The sequence below is a fragment of the Oncorhynchus mykiss genome, chromosome 11 (genome assembly GCF_057628025.1).
Source record: "Oncorhynchus mykiss isolate SJ-2025 chromosome 11, ASM5762802v1, whole genome shotgun sequence".
In the NCBI taxonomy this organism is placed as follows: Eukaryota; Metazoa; Chordata; class Actinopteri; order Salmoniformes; family Salmonidae; genus Oncorhynchus; species Oncorhynchus mykiss.
The window spans coordinates 85,407,501-85,429,003 of NC_143032.1; the positions used below are offsets into that span (position 1 = coordinate 85,407,501).

A 21,503-nucleotide genomic window follows, 5' to 3' on the forward strand; every position below is an offset into this window, starting at 1 on the left:
TGATGACCAGGATCTAATGGTATAGTGGTGACCAGGATCTAATGGTATAGTGGTGACCAGGATCTAATGGTATAGTGGTGACCAGGATCTAATGGTATAGTGGTGACCAGGATCTAATGGTATAGTGGTGACCAGGATCTAATGGTATAGTGGTGACCAGGATCTAATGGTATAGTGGTGACCAGGATCTAATGGTATAGTGGTGACCAGGATCTAATGGTATAGTGGTGACCAGGATCTAATGGTATAGTGGTGACCAGGATCTAATGGTATAGTGATGACCAGGATCTAATGGTATAGTGGTGACCAGGATCTAATGGTATAGTGGTGACCAGGATCTAATGGTATAGTGGTGACCAGGATCTAATGGTATAGTGGTGACCAGGATCTAATGGTATAGTGGTGACCAGGATCTAATGGTATCGTGATGACCAGGATCTAATGGTATAGTGGTGACCAGGATCTAATGGTATAGTGGTGACCAGGATCTAATGGTATAGTGGTGACCAGGATCTAATGGTATAGTGGTGACCAGGATCTAATGGTATAGTGATGACCAGGATCTAATGGTATAGTGATGACCAGGATCTAATGGTATCGTGATGACCAGGCTATACTGGTATAGTGGTGACCAGGATCTAATGGTATAGTGGTGACCAGGATCTAATGGTATAGTGGTGACCAGGATCTAATGGTATAGTGGTGACCAGGATCTAATGGTATAGTGATGACCAGGATCTAATGGTATAGTGGTGACCAGGATCCAATGATATAGTGATGACCAGGATCTAATGGTATAGTGGTGACCAGGATCTAATGGTATAGTGGTGACCAGGATCTAATGGTATAGTGGTGACCAGGATCTAATGGTATAGTGGTGACCAGGATCTAATGGTATAGTGGTGACCAGGATCTAATGGTATAGTGGTGACCAGGATCCAATGATATAGTGATGACCAGGATCTAATGGTATAGTGGTGACCAGGATCTAATGGTATAGTGGTGACCAGGATCTAATGGTATAGTGGTGACCAGGATCTAATGGTATCGTGATGACCAGGATCTAATGGTATAGTGGTGACCAGGATCTAATGGTATAGTGGTGACCAGGATCTAATGGTACAGTGGTGACCAGGATCTAATGGTATAGTGGTGACCAGGATCCAATGATATAGTGATGACCAGGATCTAATGGTATAGTGGTGACCAGGATCTAATGGTATAGTGGTGACCAGGATCTAATGGTATAGTGGTGACCAGGATCTAATGGTATAGTGGTGACCAGGATCTAATGGTATAGTGGTGACCAGGATCTAATGGTATAGTGATGACCAGGATCTAATGGTATAGTGGTGACCAGGATCCAATGATATAGTGGTGACCAGGATCTAATGGTATAGTGATGACCAGGATCTAATGGTATAGTGGTGACCAGGATCTAATGGTATCGTGAGATGCAGTCTCTATGAACAGAGTTTGGTAACCCTTATGATATGCTTAGGCTAACTTGTTTAATGTATTAGAACTGAAATACAGAGTGACAAAGATTGTAAAGTACTAGCATCCTATCCTCCTATCCTCCTAATACACTATCATCCTATCCTATCAGTATATCCTATCATCCTATCATTGTATCCTATCATCCTATCCTATCCTCCTATCGTCCTATCATATCATTATATCATATCATCCTATCCTATCATCCTATCATCCTATCCTCCTATTACACTAGCATCCTACCCTATCAGTATATCCTATCATCCTATCATTATATCCTATCATCCTATCCTATCCTCCTATCATATCATTATATCCTATCATCCTATCCTATCATCCTATACTATCCTCCTATCGCCCTATCATATCATTATATCCTATCATCCTATCCTATCATCCTATACTATCATCCTATCATCCTATTCTCCTATCCTCCTATTACACTAGCATCCTATCCTATCAGTATATCCTATCATCCTGTCATTATATCCTATCATCCTATCCTATCCTCCTATCATCCTATCATTATATCCTATCATCCTATCCTATCATCCTATACTATCATCCTATCCTCCTATCCTATCATAATATTCCCTATGATATGATAGGATGATATAATAGAATGATAAGATATAATGATAGGATAGGATGGTAGGATTATATGATGGGATGATAGGATCCTATCATAATATTCCCTGGATCCTATCATATCATCCTATAATCCTATAATCCTATCATATCATCATATAATCCTATCATCCTATGATATCATCCTATAATCCTATCATATCATTCTATAATCATATCATCCTATAATCCTATCATCCTATCATGTCATCCTATCATCCTATCATCCTATCATCCTATCATGTCATCCTATAATCCTATCCTCCTATCATATCATGTTATCATATCATCCTATCATAGCATCCTATCATATCATCCAATAATATCATCCTATAATCCTATCATATCATCCTATAATCGTATCATCCTATCATATCATCCTATCATATTATTCTATCCTATCATATCATCCTATCATATTATTCTATCCTATCATATCATGCTATTATATCATCCTATCTTCCTATCATTACATCCTATCATATCATCCTATCATATTTTTCTATTCTATCATATCATCCTATCATATTATTCTATCCTATCATATCATCCTATCTTCCTATCATATCATCCTATCATATTATTCTATCCTATCATATCATCCTATCATATTATTCTATCATCCTATCATCCTATCATATCATCCTATCTTCCTATCATATCATCCTATCATATCATCCTATCATATTTTTCTATCCTATCATATCATCCTATCATATTGTGCTATCCTATCATATCATCCTATCATATTATGCTATCCTATCATATCATCCTATCATATTATACTATCCTATCATATCATCCTATCATATCATCCTATCCCAATTTCATCTGACATTAGGGATTAGTTTTGCCTGAAGTCGACGGGCTGCCTTAAAACATTAGAGAGAGGCGTGAGTGTGTGTTTTCCCCCCAGCCTCTCTGTCTCACTGTCTGTGGGTCATAGTGAAAATGTTTGTTTAGCCAGCAGCTCTGTTTAGGTTGTTCCTGTCCTGGAAAGCTAATTCTCTCCGCTCGTCTTCCTCTTGCTGATTTAACATCAATCCCCCGGTTTCACTGTCTCGTTGTATTTCCTCTACCTCTACTACGGTTTCCTGCCAAATGGCACCCTATTCCCTACACAAAAGTAGTGCACTATATATGGAATAAGGCTCTGGTCTAAAGTAGTGCACTATATAGGGAATAGGGCTCTGGTCTAAAGTAGTGTACTATATAGAGAATAGGGCTCTGGTCTAAAGTAGTGCACTATATAGGGAATAGGGCTCTGGTCTAAAGTAGTGCACTATATAGGGAATAAGGCCCTGGTCTAAAGTAGTGCACTATATAGGGAATAGGGAGCCATTTGGGATGCATTTATTGAATTAGGTCACTACTGGATGGCAGGTCCGTTTGTGTTATAACGAAGCAATAAGGCCCGAGGAGGTGTGGTACTGTATACGGCCAATATACCACCGCTAAGGGCTGTTCTTAGGCACGACGCAACGCTGAGGTGCCTTATTGCTATTATAAACTGGTTACCAACGTCAGTAGAACAGTAAACAGTAGGTCCTTTTGAGTCTATCAGCATCCAGGACCCACACTACCCCGCTTATAATGTGTTTTTAGTACCCATGTCTGTCTGTCTGTCTGTCTGTCTGTCTGTCTGTCTGTCTGTCTGTCTGTCTGTCTGTCTGTCTGTCTGTCTGTCTGTCAGTCAGTCAGTATAGTACTCAGTCACAGACAGACAGACAGACAGACAGACAGACAGACAGACAGACAGACAGACAGACAGACAGACAGACAGACAGACAGACAGACAGTGGATATGGTCAAGCAGGGAGGGAAGGAAGGGGGAGGGGTAGACTGGAGAGGGGGAGGGGCAAAGGAGGAGAAGGGAGAGGGGGAGAGGTGAGAGGGGGAGGGGAGAGAGGAGGGGGAGAGGATGAGAGGGGGAGGAGGGAGAGGGGAGGGGGAGGGGGAAAGGGGGAAGGGGGAAAGGGGGAAGGGAGAGAGGAGAGAGAGGAGGAGGGGGAGAGGATGAGAGGGGGAGGAGGGAGAGGGGGAGAGGGGCAGGAGGGGGAGGGGAAAGGGGGAGGGGAGAGAGGAGGAGGGATGACATAAACGGCTTCATTTAAAGCTTCTGGAGTAAAACGGTACACCAGCTGTAACACCCCATTTAGACACACACACAGACACACACACACACAGACACACACACACACAGACACACACAGACACACAAACACACACAGACAAACACACACACACACAAACACACACACACACAAACATACACACAAACACACACACAAACACACACACACAAACACACAGAGAGAGAGGCATCATGAGGAGTTTTTGGGGGGGTTGTTTCTCTGTAATACTACTAGCCTCCAAGCCATTTGATGAAGTTGGCTTTAGCCCAGATCGGTTCTCATTTTCCCAACCTCATTACTAACTACCAACAAGCCATTTGACGAGGTTGGTTTTAGCCCAGATCGGTTCCCAATCTCCCAACCTCATTACTAACTACCAACAAGCCATTTGATGAAGCTGGCTTTAGCCCAGATCGGTTCCCAATCTCCCAACCTCATTACTAACTACCAACAAGCCATTTGACGAGGTTGGCTTTAGCCCAGATCGGTTCCCAATCTCCCAACCTCATTACTAACTACCAACAAGCCATTTGACGAGGTTGGCTTTAGCCCAGATCGGTTCCCATTCTCCCAACCTCATTACTAACTACCAACAAGCCATTTGACGAGGTTGGCTTTAGCCCAGATCGGTTCCCAATCTCCCAACCTCATTACTAACTACCAACAACCCATTTGATGAAGTTGGCTTTAGCCCAGATCGGTTCCCAATCTCCCAACCTCATTACTAACTACAAAACAAGCAATTTCAGACTATCAATCAAGTTAGAGTAGCTAGCTTATCTAAGTATCTCAGCTAGCATGCCTGCTGGTAAAGATTGGTAGACTATAGAAAAGCAAGCAATAACTAAATGTACTGAATAAGACTCACATTCCTTTCAATCTTTTAGCCAGACTTTAACCAGACTTTAGCAGAGAAACATATTTAGTTTTGGGGTCCATGGGGCCCCTACACCCACAACAGAACTTCTCTGCATGTCAATATGTTTGTGTGCTGCCTGGTGATTGTTGCTGTAATTAAACAAGCCCCAGTACAGTGAAAAGCTAGCTGACATTTTGTTATAACAGCCTGGTTCAACAGCCCGGTTCAACAGCCCGGTTCAACAGCCCAGTTCAACAGCCAGGTTCAACAGCCCGGTTCAACAGCCAGGTTCAACAGCCCGGTTCAACAGCCCAGTTCAACAGCCAGGTGTAACAGCCCGGTTCAACATATACAGAATTGTTTTCCTGTGTGTGTGTGTGTGTGTGTGTGTGTGTGGGGGGGGGGGTCTGTTGAAACATGCTAGGTCTGTGACATCACTCTATTTGTTTCTGTTTCGTAATGGGTTGGCTTCCAGCCAAAATACACGCTAGCTCTCTCTCTCTCTCTCACACACACACACACACACACACACACCGCTCACACATGCTGCTGCCAGAGAGGGAGATCCCAGTATTTCTGGGTGTGAGCCAGGCTGGGATGCCACCAGTTCTACGTTCCTGTCCTCCAGCCAAAACTCTACGCAATCTTCTTCTGTTTGTTTCTCTCACTCGCTCTTCCCTCAGCTTTTCCCTCAGGTCTTACCTCAGGTCTTCTCTCAGCCCTTCTCTCAGCCCTTCTCTCAGCCCTTACCTCAGGTCTTCTCTCAGCCCTTCTCTCAGCCCTTACCTCAGGTCTTCTCTCAGCCCTTCTCTCAGCCCTTACCTCAGGTCTTCTCTCAGCCCTTCTCTTAGCCCTTACATCAGGTCTCTCTCAGCCCTTCTCTTAGCCCTTACCTCAGGTCTCTCTCAGCCCTTCTCTCAGCCCTTACCTCAGCTCTTCTCTCAGCCCTTCCCTAAGCTCTTCCCTCAGGTCTTCCCTCGGGTCTTCCCTCAGCCCTTCTCTCAGCTCTTCTCTCAGCTCTTCTCTCAGCTCTTCCCTCAGGTCTTCCCTCAGCTCTTCCCTCAGCCCTTCCCTCAGCCCTTCTCTCAGCTCTTCCCTCAGCTCTTCCCTCAGCTCTTCCCTCAGCCCTTCTCTCAGCTCTTCCCTCAGCTCTTCTCTCGGCTCTTCCCTCAGCTCTTCCCTCAGTTCTTCCCTCAGCTCTTCCCTCAGCTCTTCCCTCAGTTCTTCCCTCAGCTCTTCCCTCAGCTCTTCCCTCAGCTCTTCCCTCAGCTCTTCCCTCAGCTCTTCTCTCGGCTCTTCCCTCAGCTCTTCCCTCAGCTCTTCCCTCAGCTCTTCCCTCAGCTCTTCCCTCAGCTCTTCCCTCAGCTCTTCCCTTTCAGATGTCAGATATGTCAAATAGAAAGTTCTGTTATAATCTAATCTATTCATCCTCAGAAATCCATACACAAAGCAGCATCTAACTGTCATCTACATCCGTCAACAGATTGATGTCAGAGTAAATATCAACCTGCCTAAAGGGCATATGAAATATGCTCATTCTCTAGTACCCCGGTCTTTATATTGAGCCTCTCCAACACCACATCTTGTTCCCATTTACAAAGATACAGTTAGCTGCTGCCTCCCTTCAGTTGCCCTCAAATGTGGTTTTGTTTTGCAACTCTGAAAACACATAGTAGTCTGGCTCCGGCGTGTCTGCTCAGTGACCATAAGCATCCTTTTATTGTCCTATGACCCGGCTAAGAAGAGCACATCCTGAAAACTAAAGCTCTCAACTTAATAATGGACAGGAGACATGCCATTTTACATGATTTACAGTTGACAAAATTCACGTAAACTATGAAAAATGTCAATCTTTCTTTGAAAATAGAGACTAGTCTTTCTCTGATAATTGTAATTGTATTGTAATTGTTTTTAATAACCTGCCCAGGGACTGCGGTTGAAAATTAGCCGGCAGGCTAAAACCGGCACTTTTACTTGAAACGTTGAATATTGTGCCCTGTCCCTGTAAAAAATAAATTAACTCAAACTAAAACTCAAACTAATAGAGACTGGTCTTTCCATGATAATAGAGAAGAGTTTTCAGCAAAGCATCATACAGTATTCCATATGGCAATTAGTGTTACTGATCAATACTGCATGCTAATACACAAAAGACAGCCCGGGATTGTTGAGGGTTAAATATTTGTCGTTCTGTAACTGGTTGCATTAGCAAATTGCAATTAAAGTATATTCAAACAAAGTTAGATTTTCAGATTTCTATGGTACAATGCACAACTGTACCTTAAACATCATATACAGTAAAAGATACTGGACAGAACCCCCCCCCCAACAACAACAAAAAATCCCTCAACTGTACAGAGCTTTCAGAAAGTATTCACACCCCTTGACTTTTTCTAAATATATAATTTTTTTTGTATTACAGCCTGAATTTAAAATGGACACAAGACTCTGTAATGTCAAAGTGGAAGAAAAATTCTAACATTTGCAAAAATATTATGAAAAATTAAAAAGCGGATGTATCTTGATTAGATAAGTATTCAACTCCCTGAGTCAATACATGTTAGAATCACCTTTGGCAGCAATTACAGCTGTGAGTCTTTCTGAGTAAGTCTCTAAGAGCTTTGTACACCTGGATTGTAAAATATTTGCACATTATTATTTTTTTTTTATGATTCTTGTCAAGTTGACTGTTGATCATTGCTAGACAGCAATTTTCAAGTCTAGCCATAGATTTTCAAGATGATTTAAGTCAAAACTGTAACTAGGCCACTCAGGAACATTCAACGTCATCTTGGTAAGCAACTCCAGTATAGATTTGGCCTTGTGTTTGAGGTTATTTTCCTGCTGAAAAGTGAATTTGTCTCCCAGTATCTGTTGGAAAGCAGACTGAACCAGGGTTTCCTTTAGGATTTTGCCCGTGCTTAACTATTCCGTTTCTTTGCATCCTAAAAAAACTCCCTAGTCCTTGCCGATGACAAGCATACCCATAACATGATGCAGCCACCACCATGCTTTAAAATATGAAGAGTGGTACTCAGTGATGTGTTGTGTTGGATTTGCCAGATACATAACGATAAAGATAATTTCTTTGCCAATTTTTTTTTAGTTTTACTGCAGTGCCAACAGGAAGCATGTTTAGGAATATTTGTATTCTGTACAGGCTTCCTTCTTTTCACTCTGTCCATTAGGTTAGTATTGTGGAGTAACTACAATGTTGTTGTTCCATCCTCAGTTTCCTCCTTTCACAGCCATTAAACTCTGTCATTGTTTTAAAGTCACCATTGGCCTCATGGTGAAATCACTGACTGGTTTCCTTCCTCTCCAGCAACTGAGTTAGGAAGGACGCCTGTATCTTTGTAGTGACTGGGTGTATTGATACACCGTCCAAAGTTTAATTAATATCTTCACCATGTTCAAAGGGATATTCAGTCTGCTTTTATTTTACCCATCTACCAATCGGTGCCCTTCTTTGGCATTGGGAAACCCTCCCTGGTCCCTGTGGTTGAATCTGTGTTTGGAATTCATTGCTCGACTGAGGGACATTACCGATAATTATATGTGTGGGGTACAGAGATGAGGGAGTCATTCAGAAACCATGTTAAACACTATTATTGAACACAGAGTGAGTCCATGCATCTTATTATGTGACTTGTTAAAGCACATTTTTACTCCTGAACTGTTTTAGGCTTGAAATAACAAAGGGGTTGAATACTTATTGACTGAAGACATTTAAGATATTCATTTTTTTATGCATTTGTAAACATTGTGAAAAACATAATTCCATTATGACATTATGGACTATTGTGTGCTGGCCAGTGACAAAAACAAATCTAAATTTAATCAATTTTAAAACCAAAACAAAATGTGGAAAAAGTCAAAGGGTATGAATACTTTTTGAAGGACACCGTATCTACAGGACAGAGGAACCCCATAAAAACCCCTGAACTGACGATGTATCTACAGGACAGAGGAACCCCATAAAACCCCCTGAACTGAGGATGTATCTACTGAACAGAGGAACCACATAAAAACCCCTGAACTGATGATGTATCTACAGGACAGAGGAACCCCATAAAAACCTCTGAACTGAGGATGTATCTACTGAACAGAGGAACCACATAAAAACCCCTGAACTGACGATGTATCTACTGAACAGAGGAACCACATAAAAACCCCTGAACTGACGATGTATCTACAGGACAGAGGAACCCCATAAAAACCTCTGAACTGAGGATGTATCTACTGAAAAGAGGAACCACATAAAACCCCCTGAACTGAGGATGTATCTACTGAACAGAGGAACCCCATAAAAACCCCTGAACTGACGATGTATCTACAGGACAGAGGAACCCCATAAAAACCCCTGAACTGAGGATGTATCTACTGGACAGAGGAACCACATAAAAACCCCTGAACTGAGGATGTATCTACTGGACAGAGGAACCCCATAAAAACCTCTGAACTGAGGATGTATCTACTGGACAGAGGAACCCCATAAAAACCTCTGAACTGAGGATGTATCTACAGGACAGAGGAACCACATAAAAACCCCTGAACTGACGATGTATCTACAGGACAGAGGAACCCCATAAAAACCCCTGAACTGAGGATGTATCTACAGGACAGAGGAACCCCATAAAAACCCCTGAACTGAGGATGTATCTACAGGACAGAGGAACCACATAAAAACCCCTGAACTGAGGATGTATCTACTGAACAGAGGAACCCCATAAAAACCCCTGAACTGACGATGTATCTACTGGACAGAGGAACCCCATAAAAACCCCTGAACTGAGGATGTATCTACTGAACAGAGGAACCACATAAAAACCCCTGAACTGAGGATGTATCTACTGAACAGAGGAACCCCATAAAAACCCCTGAACTGAGGATGTATCTACTGAACAGAGGAACCACATAAAAACCCCTGAACTGAGGATGTATCTACTGGACAGAGGAACCCCATAAAAACCTCTGAAATGAGGATGTATCTACTGGACAGAGGAACCCCATAAAAACCACTGAACTGAGGATGTATCTACTGGACAGAGGAACCCCATAAAAACCCCTGAACTGAGGATGTATCTACTGAACAGAGGAACCCCATAAAACCCCCTGAACTGAGGATGTATCTACTGAACAGAGGAACCCCATAAAACCCCCTGAACTGAGGATGTATCTACTGAACAGAGGAACCCCATAAAAACCCCTGAACTGAGGATGTATCTACTGGACAGAGGAACCCCATAAAAAAAACCTGAACTGAGGATGTATCTACTGGACAGAGGAACCACATAAAAACCCCTGAACTGAGGATGTATCTACTGGACAGAGGAACCACATAAAAACCCCTGAACTGAGGATGTATCTACTGGACAGAGGAACCCCATAAAAAAAACCTGAACTGAGGATGTATCTACTGGACAGAGGAACCACATAAAAACCCCTGAACTGAGGATGTATCTACTGGACAGAGGAACCCCATAAAAACCCCTGAACTGAGGATGTATCTACTGAACAGAGGAACCCCATAAAAACCTCTGAACTGAGGATGTATCTACAGGACAGAGGAACCCCATAAAACCCCCTGAACTGACGATGTATCTACTGGACAGAGGAACCCCATAAAACCCCCTGAACTGAGGATGTATCTACTGAACAGAGGAACCCCATAAAACCCCCTGAACTGAGGATGTATCTACTGAACAGAGGAACCACATAAAAAAACCCTGAACTGAGGATGTATCTACTGGACAGAGGAACCCCATAAAACCCCCTGAACTGAGGATGTATCTACTGGACAGAGGAACCCCATAAAAACCCCTGAACTGAGGATGTATCTACAGGACAGAGGAACCACATAAAAACCCCTGAACTGAGGATGTATCTACTGGACAGAGGAACCCCATAAAAACCCCTGAACTGAGGATGTATCTACTGGACAGAGGAACCACATAAAACCCCCTGAACTGAGGATGTATCTACTGGACAGAGGAACCCCATAAAACCCCCTGAACTCAGGATGTATCTACTGAACAGAGGAACCCCATAAAAACCCCCTGAACTGAGGATGTATCTACTGGACAGAGGAACCCCATAAAACCCCCTGAACTGAGGATGTATCTACAGGACAGAGGAACCCCATAAAAACCCCTGAACTGAGGATGTATCTACTGAACAGAGGAACCACATAAAAAACCCCTGAACTATATAGAGAAGTATAGTATAATTTAAATAAAACATAAATAATTGTATTTTGTATTTTATTTTGAGTAACATAAGAACTACACAACGGCACATCTTAATTATCCAGGTTTTATTTCTCCCTGATTTGAATTGCATTTCCATTGCTTAGGTTACTTAATGCAGGCCTAATGCAGGGCCCTAATGTACACGTTACGCTTAAGGAAGTATCTGAATGTTCCGTCATAAATATAGAATGACCATATTAGATCTGAGTTCGCTTTGCAACCTCTCTCTGGTGGATTGGAATGAATAATATTATGAATTTACATATTTATCAGAATGATATTTAGGCTGGAGAGGAGAGGACTACTTTCTTATTCTTTAGTCACCTAAAACTATTTATTATTTTGTGTTTTATATCAATCAAGCCTTAAAGCCAATACTGCCACAATTGCTGTGACATTATATATAAAAATCCACCCGAATGTTTTATCAATAGGGGCATTTGTGCAACTAATATGTCAGTAATAAGCAGGAGAAAATATTTAGTTAATTTCTTTATTGTAGCCTTTTAAGATAAATCACTAAATATACTCATGTATTCATAGTAAATAAATTAGTAATATCAATATATTGTATACGTGTAAATTAGGCCTGGTCAGCTAACAAATTATATTCTATGAACAAGTGGTCTGGTCAAGGGTTCTTCTATGCTAAATGTGCTTTGAACAAGTAGTCTGGTCTAGGGTTCTTTGAACAAGTGGTCTGGTCTAGGGTTCTTCTATGCTAAATGTGCTTTGAACAAGTAGTCTGGTCTAGGGTTCTTTGAACAAGTGGTCTGGTCTAGGGCTCTTTGAACAAGTGGTCTGGTCTAGGGTTCTTTGAACAAGTGGTCTGGTCTAGGGCTCTTCTATGCTAAATGTGCTTTGAACAAGTAGTCTGGTCTAGGGCTCTTTGAACAAGTGGTCTGGTCTAGGGCTCTTTGAACAAGTGGTCTGGTCTAGGGTTCTTTGAACAAGTGGTCTGGTCTAGGGTTCTTTGAACAAGTGGTCTGGTCAAGGGTTCTTCTATGCTAAATGTGCTTTGAACAAGTGGTCTGGTCTAGGGTTCTTTGAACAAGTGGTCTGGTCTAGGGTTCTATGAACAAGTGGTCTGGTCAAGGGTTCTTCTATGCTAAATGTGCTTTGAACAAGTGGTCTGGTCTAGGGTTCTTTGAACAAGTGGTCTGGTCTAGGGTTCTTTGAACAAGTGGTCTGGTCTAGGGTTCTTTGAAAAAGTGGTCTGGTCTAGGGTTCTTTGAACAAGTAGTCTGGTCTAGGGTTCTTTGAACAAGTAGTCTGGTCTAGGGTTCTTTGAACAAGTGGTCTGGTCTAGGGTTCTTTGAACAAGTGGTCTGGTCTAGGGTTCTTTGAACAAGTGGTCTGGTCTAGGGTTCTTTGAACAAGTGGTCTGGTCTAGGGTTCTTTGAACAAGTGGTCTGGTCTAGGGTTCTTTGAACAAGTGGTCTGGTCTAGGGTTCTTTGAACAAGTGGTCTGGTCTAGGGTTCTTTGAACAAGTGGTCTGGTCTAGGGCTCTTTGAACAAGTGGTCTGGTCTAGGGTTCTTTGAACAAGTGGTCTGGTCTAGGGTTCTTTGAACAAGTGGTCTGGTCTAGGGTTCTTTGAACAAGTGGTCTGGTCTAGGGTTCTTTGAACAAGTGGTCTGGTCTAGGGTTATATGAACAAGTGGTCTGGTCAAGGGTTCTTCTATGCTAAATGTGCTTTGAACAAGTGGTCTGGTCTAGGGTTCTTTGAACAAGTGGTCTGGTCTAGGGCTCTTTGAACAAGTGGTCTGGTCTAGGGTTCTTTGAACAAGTGGTCTGGTCTAGGGCTCTTTGAACAAGTGGTCTGGTCTAGGGTTCTTTGAACAAGTAGTCTGGTCTAGGGTTCTTTGAACAAGTGGTCTGGTCTAGGGTTCTTTGAACAAGTGGTCTGGTCTAGGGCTCTTTGAACAAGTGGTCTGGTCTAGGGTTCTTTGAACAAGTGGTCTGGTCTAGGGCTCTTTGAACAAGTGGTCTGGTCTAGGGTTCTTTGAACAAGTGGTCTGGTCTAGGGTTCTTTGAACAAGTGGTCTGGTCTAGGGTTCTTTGAACAAGTGGTCTGATCTAGGGTTCTTCTATGCTAAATGTGCTTTGAACAAGTAGTCTGGTCTAGGGCTCTTTGAACAAGTGGTCTGGTCTAGGGTTCTTTGAACAAGTGGTCTGGTCTAGGGCTCTTTGAACAAGTGGTCTGGTCTAGGGCTCTTTGAACAAGTGGTCTGGTCTAGGGCTCTTTGAACAAGTGGTCTGGTCTAGGGCTCTTTGAACAAGTGGTCTGGTCTAGGGTTCTTTGAACAAGTGGTCTGGTCTAGGGTTCTTTGAACAAGTGGTCTGGTCTAGGGCTCTTTGAACAAGTGGTCTGGTCTAGGGCTCTTTGAACAAGTGGTCTGGTCTAGGGTTCTTTGAACAAGTGGTCTGGTCTAGGGCTCTTTGAACAAGTGGTCTGGTCTAGGGTTCTTTGAACAAGTGGTCTGGTCTAGGGTTCTATGAACAAGTGGTCTGGTCTAGGGTTCTTTGAACAAGTAGTCTGGTCTAGGGCTCTTTGAACAAGTAGTCTGGTCTAGGGCTCTTTGAACAAGTGGTCTGGTCTAGGGCTCTATGAACAAGTGGTCTGGTCTAGGGCTCTTTGAACAAGTGGTCTGGTCTAGGGTTCTATGAACAAGTGGTCTGGTCTAGGGTTCTTTGAACAAGTGGTCTGGTCTAGGGCTCTTTGAACAAGTGGTCTGGTCTAGGGTTCTTCTTATTAAATAGACATGAAGGAAATAAAAATATGTTCTCTCTCAATATCTGGTTTTAGACCTACACCGTTTCATTGCTTAGGAAAAATGAAATCATTGTCACATTCTCATTCAAAGATTGACTGAAATTTAGCCTGGATCAGATTATGTGTCAGACAGGACCCGATGTGTGATTTCTGATGGTGTTATGTCTAGTTTCCTGGATATTTACAAAAGGTGTACCACAGGGATCGGTACTGGGACCTGTTGTCTTTAGTGTTTGTATAAATACTGTTGGTCTATCTGTTAGAACTTGTAATTTTCATCTACATTCAAACGATACTGTTATTTATGCCATTGTCCACAACTGTAGGACCAGGAGTTGTTTGAGCTGTCAGCTGACCTTGTTACCTTACAGAAAGCCCTGGTTGGTTTAAACCGTGTACTTAATGTGGGCAGGACTAAATATATGTTGTTCTCTAGTTCTTTCCAGAATGTTTCAAATGGACTATATTTTTATTCACTGAAAAGTTCTCCCATCGACCAGGTTCCCTATTATAAATATCTAGGCATTTGGATTGACAAAGACTTCATGTTTAAAAAAACATACGGACGAGATAGTTAAAAACAGAAGATTTCAAATGTTTTTTTATATATCTATTTTTTTTAAGAGAGATCTTTTCTCTCCCTAAACAGCAGGAAGCAGATTGTACAGTCAACCTTCCTGTCTGTTATTGGCTATGGTGACAGCGTTTACCAGATTGCAGCAGCCCCGACTCTAAAACCTTTGGATTCCGTCTACCATTGCATCCTTCACTTTATCACAGGTAAACAGTTTTAATGCTCATCACTGAATCCTGTATCAAAAGGTTGGCTGGTTCTCAATAAAGTCCCGTAAATCACTTCCTTACTCCCTTTCTGTTTACAGAGCTCTACTACACAAGCGACCGACTTACCTAACTTTGTTGTTAAAGTATACAAACATGAGACAACCAAACCCGTTCACAGTGTTGGTTAAACTCTTGAGGTTCCTCAGGTCTCCCCCGGTAAATCTGCTTTTAGTTTTGATGCGTCTCACTGCTGAAACAATTTACAAACTCTTTACAAATAGGTGTTCTGTTGGCGCTTGGGCAGTTTAGGGTTTTGATTGAGGACCTAGTATCTGAGGAATGGAACCGTTTGACTAAATTGTTGTATTGTGCTGTATTTTCATTTAATTTGACATTGTATTGATTGCTGTTTTATTTTACATTGTATTGATTAATGTTTTGTTCCACATTGTATTGGATTGTTGTATTACAGTGATTAGTAATTGAGAATGGGAGCCTGGTCTCAACGTTTTTTTTCCCCTGAATAAATAACGTTTGAGAAAATAAATAACATATGAAGGAAAGACAGAGAGGACAGATCAGCAAGGGGATCCACAGCACAAACTAAAGTTCGTGTCGTTTCTGAAGTCCAACTATCAAAACAGTTGAACATCCTCTTGAGGAACTAGAGCCGTTAAAACAAAGTTAAATTGTGTTTTGGACTTGGAAAAGTAACGGGCAGGCTTAATTATAGGAAACTTCGTTAAGGAGACGAATGAGATTGTTATCAACATGGGGTAGTACAGTCAGTGTAGTCTAGTGTATAGTAGGTAACGTTTCATATCAAGTTATTACTTATTAGTCAGCTTTACCTGTTTGAATTGCTCCTCGTAAGTCCATTCGTGGTTCTGAGACTGTGGTGCCATCCCGCCCGGGGATTCCAACTGCCGGGGCGCAACGAAGGAGGGGGGAATTCTAGACATGAACTGCACCGGGGTGCCCTTCGGAGAGTGTCCCGCACCGGGGTGCATGGGGTGGTGGGGCTGGTAGTGGCTGAGAGCCCCCTCCATGTCCTCTTCATCCTCATCGTCCACGACTCCTTCGTTGTCCATGTCATCTCCATCCAGATTCCGGTCGTCATCATTCATGCATCGGTCCATCCCCTCTGGATCATCATCCATATCGGAGTCGTCGGCTCTCTCTGAGTGCCTGCGGGCGTCGAAACTGTGATGGACAGCCAGTCCCGGTTCAGCGGACCTCGCCAAGCTGGGAGAAGAGTTCGCTACTCCCGCGGCGAAAGCGCCCCGGACCGCTGCCTGGTAGTGGTGGAACGCGAGTGCTTGTTGGTGTATCTGGGACTCGACCATGGAGCGGAGATCCTTCTCTTTCTCCGCCTGACGGAGCTTCTCTTCTAGCGCCAGGCGGGCAGCCTGCTGTCTTTGGAGGTTTTCCATGACCGCCTCTAGCTTCATGCCTCCGCCGCTGGGCTGCTGGGACTGTGAGTGTGAGCCGGGGAAGTGGCTGTGTGTGGAGGCAGAGGAGACGAGCAGGGGGAGGTTGCTGGACGAGGAGAACGCTGCTTGCTGTGGAGAGCAAGAGGGTACAAATAAAATAACCACTCGGAAATATTGTAACGGAGAGTAAACTGACTAAAAGCAATAAACTATTAAGAAATAACTTGGTAATAAACTGTAGGAACACACGACCATGCCTATTATGATAATGTGGCCGACATTTGTGCCCCTGGAGTCGATGTCTCTTAAAACGTGGCTTCTAACATGTATCAAAAGTGCACCATAAATAGACTACAATGTATTGCGGAAATGAACGTGGGTAACACAGTAACATTGTGCGCTGTATAGCCTAGTGCTGATGTGGCAGGCTGACAAAAATAATTACACAGAATAATTAGCCTATATATACATAAACCATTGCATACTATTTTCAGAAACGTTCGTATCAATCTATTTAAGAGATAAAAGTTATGTAAAAAGTTAATTTACTGTAAATGTGAATCTAAACATTCAAAAACGTTATTAAAAAGTAAATAATTAGTTAAAGTGTAAATAATTAGCCTAAAAGAAAACGAAATAAAATAACAAAACGAAATAGCCTATCTTATTAACATCTGCATAGGCTAATAAGAATAATCAGAATCCGTCAACATGGTTAGAGAAATAACTAAATGTGATGCTTACCAAAGCAGATTTGGTTGCTATACTGGTATTATCAACCATGCTTCGCCCGTCAGATTAGACCGAAATATCAAACAGTTCACAAAGTATCTCCTTTCAATGTTAGTTGTGGGAGTATTCCTGAATCCTGATTCAACATCGAGATCCGCGTCTCTATTGGAGAGAATAGATTAACGTGTAGGATTAAAGTGTAGGCTATCAATGTATTTGCGGTGGTCGAGTATTGAAGCCCTGAAGGGTTTAGCAACAAGTGGCAACTGTAGTCAGAATGACCTCTTCATTCGAAGGATCGGCCCTGTAGTCAGAATGACCCCCTCATGCGAAGGATCGGACGTTCTGCTCCCATTTGCTAACAACACGTCAATACAGTGATATACAGAGGGCAGGGTCTACAGCCGACCTAGGAAATACACTTTAACAACCGCACAGAAACACAGAGAACTGACGGATCCCACATCGCCAAGTGTTGGAAACCGTCCAAAAATGGTAAATTCTTTGCCAAAATTGTTAATTGGTTACACATTCTATATTCTATAAATATATACATATTGTTATTCATTAGGCTATTTAGCCTGGACCCTGCCCCCACTGAACTAGTCATTTTACGCATATGTTCCATGGAGCCTACTGCCTAGACTACATAGTGTTTTTGTTTGTTTGTTTATATCGACAGAAGTAAGTGTAGAGGTTATGGGTTTTTTGCAATAGGAGTTTAATAATACATTTAAAAAAATCATAATAATAATTGCATGCATCAGAACGGTGAAATCGTTTTGCGTTCCATTGCCTGGGGCAGAATTTAAACATAGTATCAGATTATGACATATAGATCCTATAAATTCAATTTTCATCTAAATGTGTGTTAATCCATTAACAGATTACACCTCCCATAAGTGATCCCATAGCATATTGTAAACTATTTGACACAAACTAGGCTTTACTATTCAGAGCCAAGGGATAGGCCTAGAAGTTGAGCATCAACTATAAAAGCAGGAAGTTGAGCATCACCTATCAAAACAGGAAGTTGAGCATCACCTATAAAAACAGGAGTTGAGCATCACCTATTAAAAACAGGAGGTTGAGCATCCCCTATAAAAACAGGAAGTTGAGCATCACCTTTTAAAAACAGGAGGTTGAGCATCACCTATAAAAACAGGAGGTTGATCATCACCTATAAAAACAGGAAGTTGAGCATCACCTATTAAATACAGGAGGTTGAGCATCACCTATTAAAAACAGGAGGTTGAGCATCACCTATAAAAAAAACAGGAGGTTGAGCATCACCTATAAAAATAAAACAACAGGAGTTTGAGCATCACCTATAAAAATAAAACAACAGGTTGAGCATCACCAATAGCAGCAGATCAGAAAAACAGAGATGTGGTTGCTGTAGTAAAGGTTCCTTTGAAAGTGACGTTAATACAGTGGAAACCGTTTGGTCTTCTGTACTCTGAGTCATAGACCGTCTCCGGATGTATTTCTGGTACAAGACACAGATGTGCTGATGTCCATCAACTCCAAAGGAAACACCTACAATATTCATGACTTTGTGTTGTTCTTGTATAATACATTCATTTATTGTTTAAATATCCGTCATGTGTGAAATGTTATTATCTAATCCAAAATGCCACAAACAAATGTTCCTGTATGAAAAAAATATTATGCAATGATATTCGATTGTATTCTTTACCATTGTTCAAGCATTGTAGTGGAGTGGAGAAACCTGGCCATTAGAGTTTGTTTCAGTTCAGGATGGACATTAATGTTCATTAGTCTGGATCACAGTGATGACCTCATGTGAAACATGAGACCTTTTGTTATGTCCCCTGGTTACCGACCCCTGGTTATCGACCCCATGTCCGCATATAGGACGGAGAGATTAACAGGGATATTTCTACAACTGAATAAAATACATGACCTTTAATCTTAAAAGTAAGATTGTTTATTTATAGTAAAGGAGAACATCAAAGGGGTGATCAAAAATCTAAATGATTCACATCGAAATAACTGTAGAAGTCTAAACTATTTTAAAAGATAGTAGGTTGAACATTGAATATCATTAATCATTATTATTAAGACATTGAATTCTTTTTACATGGTTTCTATACTAAAGCATTATACTGTTACATATGAAGTAGGCGTTTGTGTTTCCAACGGAGCATTAAAACCTATTCTGTTAGGCCCAACAACAACAACAACAACAACAGGTTCCAGTCCATTGTAATGAAACCTCTAAAGCGGACATTGATATTGCATTCTATTGTGCAATTCAAATGGGACTTTGTGTTTCAACAGTAATAATACGCAAGACACCAAATGGAATTAATTGATGTTCAAATCGTAAGTTGCTAATCATAAAGTACAATTTCTTAATATTGTTGAGTTTTAAAAGCCTTGAAACACCACACGTCTGCTCGTAACTGTAGCTAAAATCTTTGCATAGGAGGGATCTTGAACCACTATCATAACCACAGGACAAAATGGTGAAGTCATGTCTTTATGCAGCATCGCTTAGACATGGCTATCTGTAGATATATATTATGTCTGTGGAGGATATATAATTACCCTAATCCCTACATTTGATTACTCAACATTACTATAATGACTCGTCAATTAAGGTCTGCGATGATATTCCTTATATGGTTTTGGGTAGAGCAAATTGATAATAAGCAGATGGGGACATGACGTTGGCTGAAGTCTGGCTGGCTGAAGTCACTTCTGGGTTACTCTGTAAGCATTTTGACATTTTTTGAATTCAAGTTTGTTGAGATCTGACCCTTTGTTTTCATGTAGTAGTAAAGTTACGCAGCTTATTCAAGCTTATTCTCTATTAGCGTGAGACGGCAGGTCTCTAACCTAGTGGTTAGAACGTTGAGCCATTACCCGAAAGGTTTCTGTATCGAATCCCCGAGCTGACAAGGTAAAAATATGTAGTTTTACCCCTGAACAAGGCAGTTAACCTGGAAGGCTGTCATTGTAAATAATAATTTGCTCTTAACTGGCTTGCCTAGTTAAGATACAATCATTCTCTCTTTTATGGCTTGGAGAACGGCAACATGAAGCTGAAAATAATAGGTACATCTTGGAAAATATATAACACGTGTTTTAGATGTCAGAAATGAGTTCTGGGAGCCCAACCTTGTGCTCTGTTTGTAGTTGTTTATAGCTCATCTGTGGTCCTGTATGTGTGAGGATGGTAAAACAGAAGGGATCTCATTTACCTCTTTCAAAATACTTATATTTGGAGATTGTGAATCTTTGGCTAAACACACAAACACGCACTCACTTAAGTCTTTTTTTTTCTCAAAGTAGGATTCCATTCTTGTCAATTGTGGAGAGCAATTCCATTAAACTATTAGTACGGTCTGTGGCTGGTCATGGGCTGGGTCTGGGGCTGGGTCTGGGGCTGGGTCTCGGTCTCGGTCTGGGTCTGGGGCTGGGTCTGTGGCTGGTCTGGGGCTGGGTCTCGGTCTGGGGCTGGGTCTGGGTCTGGGTCTGGGGCTAGCTAACCCTTGGAGTTGAGGGTCAGTGTAGGAAGCAGCGTCATGTGACTAATCATGATCCAAACAGGGGTTCCAATATTTCTGACGTCTCAGGTTCTGATTATCAACTGACCCATTGAAACAGTGAAACATCAAGGCACTCACAGTAACTAGAATTACACACAGTTCAAACAACAAACTTGGATAGAAATTAAGAGCTGGCTGGCGCGAGTTAAAAGCTTTTGCTTGACATACCAACCAATTGGTTTCATACAACCGCTCTCAACACTGCAGCAGACTTCCTCGTTGGTTTTGGGTCGAATTCAGGCATGACAGCGACCTTTTCACAGAAAGTCCTCCACCTGCGAATCCAAGACCGTGATTGTGCTTCCATTGTGGGTGTGGCTGACTGACGGCTCTGGCGGATCCTGGCTGAATGGCGGCTCTGGCGGATCCTGGCTGAATGGCGGCTCTGGCGGATCCTGGCTGAATGGCGGCTCTGGCGGATCCTGGCTGAATGGCGGCTCTGACGGATCCTGGCTGAATGGCGGCTCTGACGGATCCTGGCTGAATGGCGGCTCTGGCGGATCCTGGCTGAATGGTGGCTCTGGCGGATCCTGGCTGAATGGCGGCTCTGGCGGATCCTGGCTGAATGACGGCTCTGGCGGATCCTGGCTGGCTGACAAGCAGCCATTATTTGCATTAATATTTCTCCCGACAGCGGAAGAACTTCTCAACAACATCACGCTGAAGGAGCGGCAGAGGTTGCCAAACAATCAAACATCCAACTGGGCACACTTAATGGTTTCAGATGGCACTATATCCCCGCTCTTCCAAAGAGATACTTTTTTTTTTAGTTTGGTGCGTCGCCAGAGCACTGTTTGAACTAGGGCTTAGATATTTCTGTGTGCTCTTAACCT

At 42.2% G+C, this 21,503-nt stretch overlaps 1 protein-coding gene across 1 annotated transcript in view; it reads right to left on the reverse strand.

Annotated features, from left to right (window-relative positions):
* Nucleotides 1-17,466, reverse strand: part of LOC110536507 (AT-rich interactive domain-containing protein 3A) — a 252,077-nt gene extending 234,611 nt beyond the window's left edge. Inside the window, exons 1-2 of the mRNA XM_090191276.1 lie at nt 17,105-17,466; nt 15,779-16,489 (exon numbers count right to left, since the gene is read on the reverse strand). Coding sequence (XP_090047402.1) covers nt 15,779-16,489; nt 17,105-17,143 — 750 coding nt within the window. The 5' untranslated portion in view covers nt 17,144-17,466. The remainder of the gene's footprint in view (nt 1-15,778; nt 16,490-17,104) is intronic.
* Between the last annotated feature and the right edge of the window lie 4,037 nt (nt 17,467-21,503).